At 38.1% G+C, this 14,225-nt stretch overlaps 1 protein-coding gene across 1 annotated transcript in view; it reads left to right on the top strand.

Annotated features, from left to right (window-relative positions):
- The window catches only part of PRDM5 (PR/SET domain 5), a 235,284-nt gene that overhangs the window by 48,755 nt on the left and 172,304 nt on the right, over positions 1–14,225 (top strand). Inside the window, exons 4-7 of the mRNA XM_089684314.1 lie at positions 587–776; positions 2,710–2,884; positions 5,663–5,755; positions 5,998–6,119. Of these exons, the coding sequence (XP_089540440.1) occupies positions 587–776; positions 2,710–2,884; positions 5,663–5,755; positions 5,998–6,119 (580 nt within the window). The remainder of the gene's footprint in view (positions 1–586; positions 777–2,709; positions 2,885–5,662; positions 5,756–5,997; positions 6,120–14,225) is intronic.

The raw sequence follows: 14,225 nt of genomic DNA, 5'->3' as shown, positions 1-14,225 counted from the left end.
TTAAATATGGCAATTTGATGAGGGTAAAGGGGTTATCAAAAACATATATGAGCTAAAATGGCCTAGTGCTTTTATGTTGTTACTGTTCCATCTATAGAGAACCTTCTGGTCCAGGCATAAGCTTCTATCATTTTGCAGAAGCTATGTTAAACACCATTTAATAGCAATGTTTACCAGCCTTGTATGACATATATTTTAAATATTTGTAAACAGAAGTTTGTTCAATATAAAATAGAGATTTGTATATAGTTAGAGAGATAGAGCAGAAACTCCTTTTTAAAATGATCAACTATCTGATGTGTACCAAAACCTCCTCTAACTCTACTCTGCATTTCTGTTCATTTGTAATATTCTTAAGTGAGAGTTTTAAAAAATCATCATAGGTCATGCCTAAGACATGCTCATACTTGCTTTCGCACAGTATCACACTGGCCTGAAGAAATCGATATCAAAACCTGTTTCTTGGAAAATCAAACTATTAAATATTAAATATACATATTAAGTGGTTGGTATTTGTTGAAGATTTTATTTATATAGTTCTGTTACATTATTTAGTAAATTTGTCTATTATGTATCTTTAATCCAGGAAGGGGAGAACATATTTTACCTAGCCATTGAGGACATAGACACAGACACCGAACTTCTCATTGGATACTTGGACAGTGATATGGAGGAGGCTGAGGAAGAAAACAAAGAAGCTGTCAATTTAGTCTCCAAAGAAGAGGAAGACAGTATTAAAGAAGTTCCTCCACCTCCTGGGGAGAAAACTGAAACAGGTGAATGCTACATAAATGAGGTTTTTATTATTCATAGTCTAGTAGCCTGAATCTTAAAGTGATAGTGGTGGGGAACATGGCAGTAAGCTACACAAGGCACAAGAAATCATGTTGTAGGGAGCACACAGATGGTTCATGCTAAAACAAACTGTGCATTATCTATACCAAAGTCATATATATGTTATGAACAATCATTTCCTCATGCAGAATTTTGTCATTGTCATGGAAAACATAATGTTATAAATATTATTTACACTTACACCAGGCAATAAATAATGTTAACCATGTATTTATCTGTAATGAACTTAACTGATGGTTGACCAGACAGGGTAGTTCTTTTGCTGCAAACACTTTCTGTATCTGATATGCTCTCACAACCAAATAAAGCTAAACTCAAGACTGATATAAAGTATTCCATTGAATACACTGTATGTATATTTAAAAAAACATACCAAAAAATGAATGTATTCTTAAATGTGATTAGTATGGGTACCTGAATTTGAGCTGATACCTCCCTCTGGTATACCCTTGTACAGCAGCACTCAGACTAGGAGAGGGAGGGTAGCACTAGGGCCAATTGAGTGTGCTACACAATCATGTGCTGACAAGGAAAATCCTTGGAGAGGAGAGAGATAGGGAGAGAGAAAACAGAAGGATGATCTCAGCAGTCTGCTATTGCTCCTTGAATGCCCAGTTTCAGGAGGCTGGGGGGCGAGGTAGTGACCAAACTGTATTGCTTAACTGCAGCAGTGAAAAAGTCAGGTCACAACTGGGCTCTGCTGTTTAGCAAAGCTGTGTAAATTTCAGGACTGCCTGGACAAAGAAACACAAATCTTTTAGTAGGTAAAACTACTCCCATTTAGGTTATTCAGCTGTGTACCTAGATGCTTGCCTGGCATTCAACTTTAATTGCTTCAACTGTAACTGCTACAACTTTAACTGCTACAGGGTGGCATGGGTGTGCAAAATCACGTATACATACGTGATTTTGCAGTTCCGGGTAGGGGGTGCGCACACCAAGCACATGCCCTACCCGCGCCTCCATTTACGGCCTTGGCTGTCAATCACAGGGTTCCGGCCGTTGATTTCTCGCCGGCACCCGGTGATCACCGAGTATCTCCGACGGGGTAGAGACCTGTGTAAAAACATCACAGATGTCAGCTCCTGCACACTGCTTTGTATGGCTCTGCATAGCAGAGCCACACAAAACAGTGTGCTTGCAGTAGAACACAGCACACAGCCTCATAGTAAAACAGCACACAGTTAACCCTTTGATCAGCCCACATGTTAACCCCTTCCTGCCCAGCGCCGTTAGTACCGTGCCGGTGCTTTTTATTAGCACTGATCACTGTATTGGTGTCACTGGGAATGTCAGTGACACCACGTCAGTTCCCTCAGTGTCAGAATGCCCGCCGCAGTCCCGCTATAAGTCTCTGATCGCCATTACTAGTAAAAAAAAGAAAAAATTCCAGCAAATATAGCGCCATTTGTAAATGATATAACTTTCACGTAAACCAATGATTTATATGTATTGGGATTTTTTTTTTTAGCAAAGACATGTAGCAGTTTGATTTTTTATTTTTTTTACTAGACGTTTAATAGCAAAAAGTCAAAAATATAGTTTCTTTTCTCAAAATTGTCAGACTTTTTTTTTATAGCGCAAAAAATTAAAAACACACAGGTGATCAAATACCACTGAAAGAAAGCTCTATTTGTGGGAAAAAAGGACATGAATTTCATTTGGGTGCAGCATTGAATGACCGCACAATTGTCAGTTAAAGTAACGCAGTACCGCATCGCAAAAAATGGCCTGGTCAGGAAAAGGGGTAAATCCTCTGGAGGGCAAGTGGTGAAGAACCTCATCCTGTTATGTATATTTTCTTAATGTCTGTTTACAAGCTTAATGTTCTGTTATATTTTGCTAACATTACAGAACACTGTAATCACAAAGATGACCATGACTGCCCGCTTTGTGAATCCAGCTTTCCCAGTCATGAGATTCTTGCTGAACATCTTCAAGCTTTGCATCAGAAACCAAGTGAAGAAAAGGAGTTTAAATGCAGGAATTGTGGGAAAAAATTCCCTGTGAAACAGGCTCTTCAAAGACAGTGAGTTCTTGGAATATTTGATTTATATCTCATTTTTCACATGTATCTTCTCTTCCAATCTTAAGTGTGAGTATTAAACATTCAGGTAGTCCTGGTATGTCTATTATAACCTGGATATATTTTTGAACGGTAGTTACAAATCTCAGATACAGCATCGCTGCACTGAGTGGCCTGCACACAGTCCTCACATCCTTCTACCCTGCTGCTTTCATTTTGAGTTCCTGTAATTAAAGTCTATTCAGCACTATAACCCCAAGGCCTATAGACAAGATGGGGGTACATGGGGCAATGCAGGCAGCACAAAGCTAGGCAACAAATGAAGAGGAAGATGAAAGTAAATCCTTTATTAGGTGATTGTGGGCTGTACAGGGTACCTATTATCAAGGTGGCTGGTCACCTTGAGAAAGAGGCCTCTGTACAGCTCCAAAATGCTGTTGGTGTTATGTCTCACAAGTAAATCAATGCTTTACTTGCACCTTAATTCATTTGTTTTTTTGAGTTACCTGAATATGTTTTCAAGCTATAGAAGTGGGTGGAGTCTACCTCAGGCAGAAGACAGACCACTGCCAAGTATATGCAGCTTGCAAACACAGCCAGGTACTCCTAGTAAGAGCAGTGGTGCAGGTGGCTGTACACTCCATGCAGCCCTTTCAGTAGTGTGGATTCATTTAATTTTTCTCACAGTATATTGTGCTTTCCCATTCTAATTGTGCTGGTTTACATATGTCTTGGGGTGAATTTTTCACATCCCTACATCACTATGATTCATGTACATAGTTGCATAGTTAAGTTAAAACAAGACAAATCAAGTTCATCTTAAAGAAAAACTAATTCTAAAATAAATACAGAACTCTTGTAAGGTATGATCCAATATTTCTCAGACAGGGAAGACACATTTCTTTTTGGTTCACTAAGGCAATCAGATATTCACTGGATCAAAAGTCTATGGGATAATTTCTGTAATATTAATAGACAGTTAGATTTTGTGCTTAGAGATACATGCAGCTTATTTTTAAAACAATCTACTGAACTGGCTAGTTCCTGAGGAAGCCTATTTCCCATTTCTACAGCTCCTACTGTGATGAAACCGTTCTGTGTGTGGATGTTAAACATCTTTTCCTCCAGATGTAAAGAGTTCACCCTTGTTTTTTTTGTAATGAAGTTAAAGTGAAAAGTGCATCAAGTTTACTATATGGACCATTTATGTCTATGTGGAACGTGTTACATGTTACACCCGAAGTACAGGTGTAACATGTTCAAAATGTGAAGTTATCCTCTAATCCCCTGCATGGGTGCCATTCAGAGGACATTTTCTCAGTGAATGTAAAGCTCCAAGCTATAGAGGTCACCTATATAGCACTTGTAAAGCACACAAAAGAGCGCAAGAAGATAGGTAACATTTTTACTTTGGTTTACCTATAATTGATACATTTGTATCCATACTATATATTTCTGTTATGATCCTTTGCACCCAAGGTACACACATTGAACAGAATACGCAGTAATATGCATGTCGCTACCTGCTTTAAAAATATTAACATATCTGAATTATGTGGGTTCTTTTGTTACAATGTATATGGTGGTTGGATTCTAGCTCTACTATTGTCTTGGTAATGCAAACAACTCTGTCATAGGTGATTTGCTATCTTGCACACATACTTAGCTACCCAAGTCTTAAAATTCAAATGTGGTGTTTAAAAAAATCTATGCTCACCAATTTATGTTCATATTTACACCACCCTATATGTAAATCTTTCTGTCCCCTCTTTTGTACTGCAATATTCTCATTTGTGGTTTCTTTTTCTCAGTTTTTTTCCTCATTTAATCAGTAAGGTTCCAATACTGCCTGTCATTTGAAAGGTCATGTACCATATATTCACCAGTAATGTCATCTTAGTGTCTTCCTATATCTTTGTATTGTGTTATTTTTCCTCGCACCTTTCCTTTTTTTTCAGTAAGGGGGATGGTATGAGGCACTCATCTGCAGATATATTGGATCTCTGTACACACTGGCTGCTGACTAGTTTTATCTCTTATGATTGTTTAGGGAATTTATAAGAAAAAAGGTTTATGAGATAACATTTAGTATATTGCATCCCATTGGGCAAAAGAACACATTTGAGAGGTAATAATTACCAACACGTATCCACAGTAGCTTGATTTGTTAGTTAATAACCCACTAAAGTTTATATGGATGCTCCCAATGTGCAGTGGGTATTTATGAAAACCCGTTGTCTGGGTGACAATAATAATGCAGTCCAAGCTGCTAGAAAATATTTATTTTCTTCATTTATATTTTCCAGATTAGTCAGAAGTCCTTTATGTGGTACACCATTTACACCCCTAACTGTGCGATCTAATATTCCTGTCATATTAATACACAATGGCCCTCGGTCCAGGTTTCATACAATAGGCGGAATCCAATGCATAACCAAAAAGAACATTTATACGTTATGATGATAGCACCCATTGTAGAGACTGAACCCAGGACTTCAGTGAGCCACTGCACTGTGCCCTTTAAGCACAGTCTTTCACATATGTATCCTTTGTATTTATTGCTTAAAGATACAAGTAACATAATTTCAGATGTTTCCATTTGCATATAGCTAACCTGGAAAAGAGTACCTATTATCACTTATCAGTAATGTTCCTGCCCTGGATTAGTAAAATATTTGACATGTGGCATTTCTTGGGGATGTGTAGGAAGATGTATTGTTGTGTTGGATACAGCATTTTTCTGCTGTGTTTGTAGACACTAAAATGTTCTCTTTTCTTCAGTGTACTTCAATGTTCAGAGAATATCATCTCCGGAGACACTTCAGGGACTTATCAGTGTTCCGTTTGCAATACCTCCTTCGGCTCAGCGTTGAGGTTTTGTGTTTGAATTACTGAACTGCTGTCTTATTTCTGGCTTCCTTTTTGCATGCCCACTTTCAAGCTTCCTAGTCTTCTTTTTGACATCTAACCAAGAAAAAAAGAAGTACTTCTTTGTCTCCTATATAGGTAATGCACGAGTTAACTTAAGCTCTTTCTGTAAAGCATGCACAAAAAGTGTACAGTTGCCCATATTACGTATTTATTCTTTAATAATTTTTTTGATTTATCTATTTCAGTTTTGAACAGCACAAAGAGGCATGCAAAGGTGATGTGAGATTTATATGTAAGGCTGATAGCTGTGGGAAAAGGTTTAGAAGCAAAGATACACTGAAAAAGCACAAGGAAAATGTGCATACAGGTATGTTAAAAATATGTGGGAGATGTTTAAAGAGACCTTGTCACCAACTTAAAAAAAGGAGCTAAAAGTGCAGAAAGCAAAATATTTAAAATGCTTACTTGTGTTTCTTCATAGTCTTTCCCTCATCTGGGAGAGGCCCAGCTCCTCTGCCCCTCCCCTCACCTCCCTACATAACTGTTTATGTAGCTGATGGTGAATGAAAGAAGGGGAATACTATAAAGTGTCTCCTAAGTGACAACTTTGAGTCTGCTGGGTCTGCTGAAATCAAAATGGTGGAGCCCAGCAGCAGACTCAGGGCTTTTAGATGTCTACACAAGGGAGGCTTTACAGGTAAATAAAATGCATAAAATACTTTGAATGAACATATACAAATTTCTGTGATAACTGTTCTTAAAATAAAAGAATTGGTGACAGGGTCTGTTTAAAGTGGTAGTAAACTCTCACCTAAAAAAAAAAAACATGCAAATTAGGGGCATAATGTGCTAGTATGCACCACATACTAGCACATTATGACAGACTTACCTGTATAAGGGATGCCTCCAGCGGCATGCTGTCACCACTGACAGGGATTCCGTCACCGAAACCCTTATTAAAGGCTTACCTGTAGGTACAAATGGAAAGTGTGAGTTTACTACCACTTTGAAGTGTCATTAAACCCATGTTCACATGCTTTAATATCTATGTGTTGCATGGTATTATTTAAAATCAAGGCATATCCATTAATGAATTAGGAGGCTTGTAAACACCTTATCTTAATAGTGCAATACAGGACACAGGCAGTGTAGTCATACACCATGGGTTATAGGCACATACCTTTGGGTGATTAGACACTGGCAAACCTTTAAAAACATGTCCCCTGGGGTGCCTCCCTTATAACCCTACCCCACTCTGACAATCCTCAGTCAGTTTTGTGCTAGCTTCTGAAGGTTATGGACCTATTTTCCTTCGGGGGGAAATCAGCTTTGTTAGTTTATTTCTCTTTATTATTTTTTTCACAATTTTTAGTATTTTTTCATTTTTATAGCAAAACGTAAAAACCCAATGGTGAGTAATTACCACCAAAAGAAAGCTTTATTTGTGTGAAAAAAATTATATAAATTTCATTTGGGTACAGTGTTGCATGACCGAGCAATTGCCAATTAAAATGAACGCAGTACTGAATAGCAAAACATGCCCTGGTCATTAAGGGGGTACAACCTTGTGAATGTCAAGTGGTTAGTCAACACAAAAGCAGTGTATACAAATTGGTGCAACCTGGGTAAAGCCTTGGGAGCCGTGCCTTGACCCAGCGCCATGAGGACAGCCTTTAATGTTGCTTCAGGCATGGGATCCTGCATGAACGTTCACCTTGGCACTTGGTGCAATGTGTTGAGTCAGCCGCAGGGTGCCACACAGGTTCAGGGCAGTGGTCCATCTCTATAGAGTGCAATCTCTGAAGACCCTTTCAGGGGTATGCCCACTGTGACAGGCATAAGTTGGACATTATATACACTCCAGTGTTGTGAACAAGTTTATGTTACTGTGAAAATGGGGCTATATTTGGAATGTATTCACTTCACTTTCAAACTTGCCGCTAAAATTTGAGCCGTACAGAGCTCAGTCTTAGGCGGATGACCGTGTGTTAAATCACATCACTGATCACACACTTTTACATCACATTTACCTAGAGCCCTTATAAAGTACTCAGGCACTTCCTCCCACCATTTTGCCATGAAGATTCATTACAGAATGGTCTACACTTAGGTTACAATGTACTGCTTCTGGACACGCTTATCCTATTTCCAACACTGTACTTCATGAGTACCCTGCAGGGGAATGTCCTCACTTGTAGCTTTGGCGGAGACCAGGCGAAAAAAAAGCTAACTCAAAATCACAGGCAAATATTAGCTTAGCCGAAGAACTGCGCAAGCCTCAGCTTTAGAGTGACTATATGTTCCTTGCAGCAGAGCAGAAACTGGTCTTAACTCCCATCTCAGCTGCCAATTCTAGCCTTATTTTAGGCACACAACAAGCAGCTTATTTCACAAAATCAGATTTTTATGCATCTATGTCGCAATTTCTTGTTCATATTACAGCCTTAATTAAGGCATCTTTGTCAAGTGCTCAGAAATGCCCCATCTCTTCTCCTACTTCTATTTCTCAACTGAGTCACGTCCCAATATCCTGGTCCTAGAGGATGCAGACTCCAAAGGGAATGAAGATGATATGGAGGAAGAATTGGAGGAGCTGCAGAAGGTTTTTCTTTCTTGCACTGCCGTTATGTTGAAGAGGGAGCTTCATGCAACATGCTTGCTAACAGTGAAAAGCTCATTGCTCTGTCCGCAAAAGCCTCGGCATTGTGCAACCTGACTCTCCTCTGTCTCCCTATACCTGTGTGGGTACAAAGAGACCTACAAAATCCTGCAAAATATTTCCTGTTCATGAACAGATGAATTGTGCAGTCTGTGAAGATTGGGTCACTCCTGAAAGGATTTTCGCTTCCCCAAAATATTTGCTGAACTCCATCCATTGGAAAAAGAGTTTGCAAAGAAGAGGGCTATTCCTGTAGTTGATCCTACAGTCTCTGTCCTAAACAAATATCTTGTTGTACCTATTGAAGATGTTCCTTTCTTTCAGAGAATCTGCAGATAGAAAGTTAGAGATGATCATAAAGAATTTCTTTCATCTTGCAGTCCCAGCCCTTAACTTTTACATGTTAAGAAAAAAATGTAATTTAGGGTTCAATGTTACTTTAACAGTAAAGAATTTTCCAGAAAAAAACTGAAACAAACCTTTTTGTAACTGCTTCTGTAACTATTTAGAGGGCCCGTGAATCCTGAACTGTAACTAATGTACAGATTTCACTTGCAACGGCAGCTAATGATATACTTGGTATTGTGTCAAAACCATAAATATGATGATAGAACTTCTGTTTAACAGGAATTTTGGCTAAGTGGTTAACACTTCTACCTAGCAGCCCTAGGGTTGTCAGTTTGAATCCCAATCACGGCAATACCTGCCTGGAGTTTGTATGTTTTCCCTGTGTCTATGTGGGTTTCCTCCCACATTCCAAAGACATGCTGGTAGGTTAAATGGTGCCTGTCTAAATTGGCCCAAGTGTGAGTTAGCTCATTGAGGGCAGGGACTGATGTGAATGTTCAATATACAGTTGTGTTCAAAATAATAGCAGTCAGACATCACTAACCTGATCAATCACTGTTTTTGGTAGAAATGGTATTTCTACATGGCAAATAATTTACTAGCAGGTGTAGTAGAGTAATAGAAATCCAACAGACCCAACAGTCATGACATGCATGCTGCTGATTCTGTGTAATTGAATCACTAATTGAAAGGGGCATGTTCAAAATAATAGCAGTGTGGAGTTCCATTAGTGAGGTCATTCATTCTTTGAAAAACAGGTGGCAATTACTGCCCTTATTTAAGGAAGGAAGGCAGCAAATGTTGTACATGCTGGTTCCAGTGCATTTCTCTCTGAAATTCTGAGGAAAATGGGTCGTTCCAGACATTGTTCAGAAGAGCAGCATACCTTGATTAAAAAGTTGATTGGAAAGCGGAAAACATATAAAGAAGTGCAGAAAATGATAGGCTGCTCAGCTAAAATGATTGCAAATGCTTTAAAATGGCAACCAAAACCTGAGAGACGTGGAAGAAAGCGAAAAACTACCATTCGAATGGATAGAAGAATAGCCAAAATGGCAAGGACTCAGCCAACAATCCGCTCCAGGAAGATCAAAGAAGGTCTAAAGTTACCTGTGAGTACTGTTACAATTAGAAGACGCCTATGTGAAGCCAAGCTATCTGCAAGAAGCCCCTGCAAAGTCCCACTGTTGAAAAAAAGACATGTGCTGAAGAGGTTACAATTTGCCAAAGAGCACGTTGACTGGCCTAAAGAGAAATGGCACAACATTTTGTGGACTGATGAAAGTAAGATTGTTCTTTTTGGGTCTAGTGGCCGGAGACAGTTTGTCAGACGACCAACAAACACTGAATTCAAGCCACAGTACACTGTGAAGACAACGAAGCATGGTTGCACAAGCATCATGATATGGGGATGTTTCTTATACTATGGTGTTGGGCCTTTTTATCGCATACCAGGAATCATGGATCAGTTTGAATACATCAGAATACTTGAAGAGGTCATGCTGCCTTATGCTGAAGCGGAAATGCCCTTGAAATGGGTGTTACAACAAGACAACGACCCCAAACACACCAGTAAACGTGCAACATCTTGGTTCCAGACCAACAAGATTGACGTTATGGAGTGACCAGCCCGATCCCCGGATCTTAATCCAATAGAAAACTTGTGGGGTGACATCAAAAATGCAGTTTCTGAGGCAAAACCAAGAAATAGAAAACTTGTGGGGTGACATCAAAAATGCAGTTTCTGAGGCAAAACCAAGAAATAGAGAACTGTGGAATGTAGTCCAATCATCCTGGGCTGGAATACCTGTTCACAGGTGCCAGAAGTTGGTTGACTCCATGCAACACAGATGTACAGCAGTTCTCAGAAACAGTGCTTATACAACTAAATATTAATTAAGTGATTCAAAGGAAAGCAAAATCTTCAAACATTTTTCAGTTTATATAGTGAATGTTTGCGTTTTTAAAGAAGAATACAAACACTGCTATTTTTTTTAACGGTCTAATATTCACTTTTCTTCAATTTTTTTTAGAGGAACAACACAAATTTGATATATTTTTCTTCATGTTTTGATTTGGAATAGAATGTGTAGTGTTCCCAATGCATTTGTGTGTATGGAAATAAAAGCTATTAGAAGGATTTTGAGCTTTATTCACTTATTTCAACACACTGCTATTATTTTGAACACAACTGTATATATAAAGCACTTCATAAATTGGTGGCGCTATATAAGTACCTATAATAAATAAATAACTTTGAACAAGCATGACAAAGGACTTGTGAGTAAATCTCTGTCAGGAGTTCCGATTAGATACAGCATTTCAATTTTTATGACAATCCTTGGCATCAAGATGTTTTTAATGCCTAGACAATTACTGTATTTTTGTGTATACATAATACATCTTTGATATCAGCATTAAAAGTGTACCAGTGCATTTTAAACCAATCCAGTATTTTTTTTTATAACTTTTAAATGTAAAATTCATGCTTAAGAGAAGATACAGAAAATATCTTTCAGAAAATATCCACTTGCCCTCCAGAATATTTAACCCCCTTCATGACCAGGCCATTTTTTGCTATGCAGCACTGCACTACTTTAACTTACAATTATGCAGTCATGCAGCACTGTACCCCAAATTAAATTTATATAATTTTTTTCAAACAAATAGATCTTTCTTTTGGTGGTATTTGATCACCACTGTGTTTTTTTATTTTTATTATATAAACCAAAAAGTACTAAAATAAAAAAAACAATATTTTTCACTTTTTACTAAAACATAAAAAATATTGTTTCTTCATAAATTTATGCCAAAATGTATTCTGCTACATGTGTTTGGTTTACGTGAAAGTTATAGCGTCTACAAATGATAGTATATATACTGGAATTTTTATTTATTCATTTATGTAATTAATTAATTAATTAATTAATACTTGTGATGACGGCGATCAGTGACTTATAGCAGGACTGTGATAATGCGGAAGGCAATCTGACACTAACTGACACACTGAGTGGGAACTGACTGCCACTGACATCACCAGTGACATTAATACAGTGATCAGTGCTAAAAATATGCACTGACACTGTACTAATGACACTGGGTAGGAAGGGATTAACATCTGGGTCAATCAAAGGGTTAACTGTGTTTACTCTGTGCTGATTTTACTTAGGGATTCTGTTGTTCTTTTCCTTGCTTAGCAGGGAATGCAAAAACAAAAAGATCGCCTGTCACTACACAGAGCTCTGTGATGTTTACCATCACAGAGCTCTGTCCCTGAATCACTGAGCTGATCAACAAGTCCTGGCAGTCAATCCGTGACCGGGACCTGCTGATTAGCTTGTGCTGTAAAGAATCACAGCACAGTTGGTTCACCCTACCTGGGAGCGTTGATCACATAGTAGGTACGTGGTCCAGCACAGAAGAGCCATTTGTAATGGTTTGGAAGTTTTAGGTAATCTTTAGGCATACATTTGCATTTTGACATATGTGCAAAAAAAGACCCAGGCAATGAAAAGGGTTTAAACACCTGACAGTTAATCTTTATTTCTTTGCCTGTGTGTCTTTGTTTCCTGTCCTGGAGATGCACTAGGTTGTGGATGGAAATCTCTTCAAACTTAGAGGAATACCCCTCTTTGACCGCTATCACAGGAACAGGTGTCCTTGTTGGAAGATTTACCCCCACCTTTTTGTTTCGGTGACAATTCTCACATTGTTATGCTGATTCAGTGGCCTGCTTGTTTCAGGCCAGTGACTCAAAATATTGAAGAATATTTAACCACAATTTTCAAGACATCATCAATGGCACTTTTCAGGTGGTCATCAATGACACTTGTTTGATCTGCCTCAACAGGAATATGAGTAATCTTGGTTTCACCTCTTGCGCACTGTTTTTTTTTTTGGAAATCGGTGAAAGATAACATCTGTTGCACTGGTAGCTGAAATATACAGTAGAGAAATACTTAAAAATAAATATATAATTACTGTCGCGCTCCACTCAATAAATGTGAACAAGTTGCTATAAAGTGCTGTTCTTGCTCAGTATATATATTGATATTCAAAAAATAGCTTGCATAAAATTATTATAATAAATAAGCAAATGTGAATATAATTTTATAATGTGCAATAATATATTGTGTGAAATAATTTCATAAAAATTAGATTATATATGTGCATGTTCAAAAAAGTGTCCAAAAAAATTAAAATTCACAAAAAGTGTCCCAAATGGTAAAAATATATTATATAGAAATACAATGCTGTGTCCACTCCGTGATCGTATTCCAAGCAATCGGGTACACCTTTCTTATATATGTGCTCACCTTAATGTCAGCCTAACTTGTGATTAGGCTGATACAACTTTTTCTCCTTAATTGGACAGAAGAGGGAATTTCCAGTGTTGGTATACTTCCAAAAATAAAGGTTTATGGATGTAGTGCTTCAATTTTCCCTCTGGGGGTCTCTCAGGCTTGATGATCCCTGTGTGTGTCAGTATGGATGGATTTCTCTCTCTGTCCACCAGGGGTCTTATATATACTTTGTTTCCTTTCCTTTATATCTCCATATTAGGATGCAAAATGAAAGAAAAAAGAATATAGTGCCTTATCCTTTTAAAACCATTTAATAGTATAGCCCAATGATAATCCACTCACATTTTCAATATTATGAATAAGCTTTACAAATATATATCCTTTGTGTGTCTCTACACACTTCCTGTACTCGCTGTGATAGTATCCTGATTGCGTTGTGACATCAGTGCCCCTCCCCTACGTGTTACGCCACCGGGTCACGTGGCTTCATCAGGGGTCCTGCCTGCAGACCCCAGATCTCTCCATAAGGAGTACTTGTCACGGCCCATGCTTTTACAAGGGATGTTGCTCATTGTGATAAAATAAATAATGAAAAAAAAAGTAAAGCTCCCCCTCCCCCTTTGCTTACACGCAAATGTGAATGTATTCGTAAGTTCCTGCATGCATGGACATGTTAGGTATCTATTTACTCAGCATAACATCATCTTTTATATTTTGACAAAAAATAAATTATGATATAGTGTTTGTGTGCAATACAATTCGTTAAAGTGTTTTTTAAAAAACAAATTTTGTCCAGAAACCACTACACAAATACTGTGTGACATACAAAATTTGCAACACCCACTATTTTATTCTCTAGGGTCTCTGAAAAAAAAATAAAGTTTGGGGGTTCTAAGTAATTTTCTAGCAACAAATTACTGATTTTCACATTTAGGAGGGAAATGCCAGAATTGACACGGTAGTAGAGAAGTGTTTAAATAAAAAGTGGCTGTGCAGGGCTCCGCCCTCCTGGCCACATCACTCATTCACAGTACACAGTATTCTGTGAATGGTAAAACTACAAGTTCCGAGAGCCTTTGCTGCTGTCGACTTGTAGTTCTCAATTAACTACCACTGTTGCACTGTTGAGCGATGTGGTAGTTCATTGATTCTTCTGTACAAT

The sequence above is a fragment of the Staurois parvus genome, unplaced genomic scaffold, assembly GCF_062004578.1.
Source record: "Staurois parvus isolate SC_StPar_1 unplaced genomic scaffold, SC_StPar_1.0 ptg000344l, whole genome shotgun sequence".
Lineage (NCBI taxonomy): Eukaryota > Metazoa > Chordata > Amphibia > Anura > Ranidae > Staurois > Staurois parvus.
The sequence above is the reverse complement of the archived record's forward strand: the minus strand, read 5'-3'. Positions and strand labels throughout refer to the sequence as shown.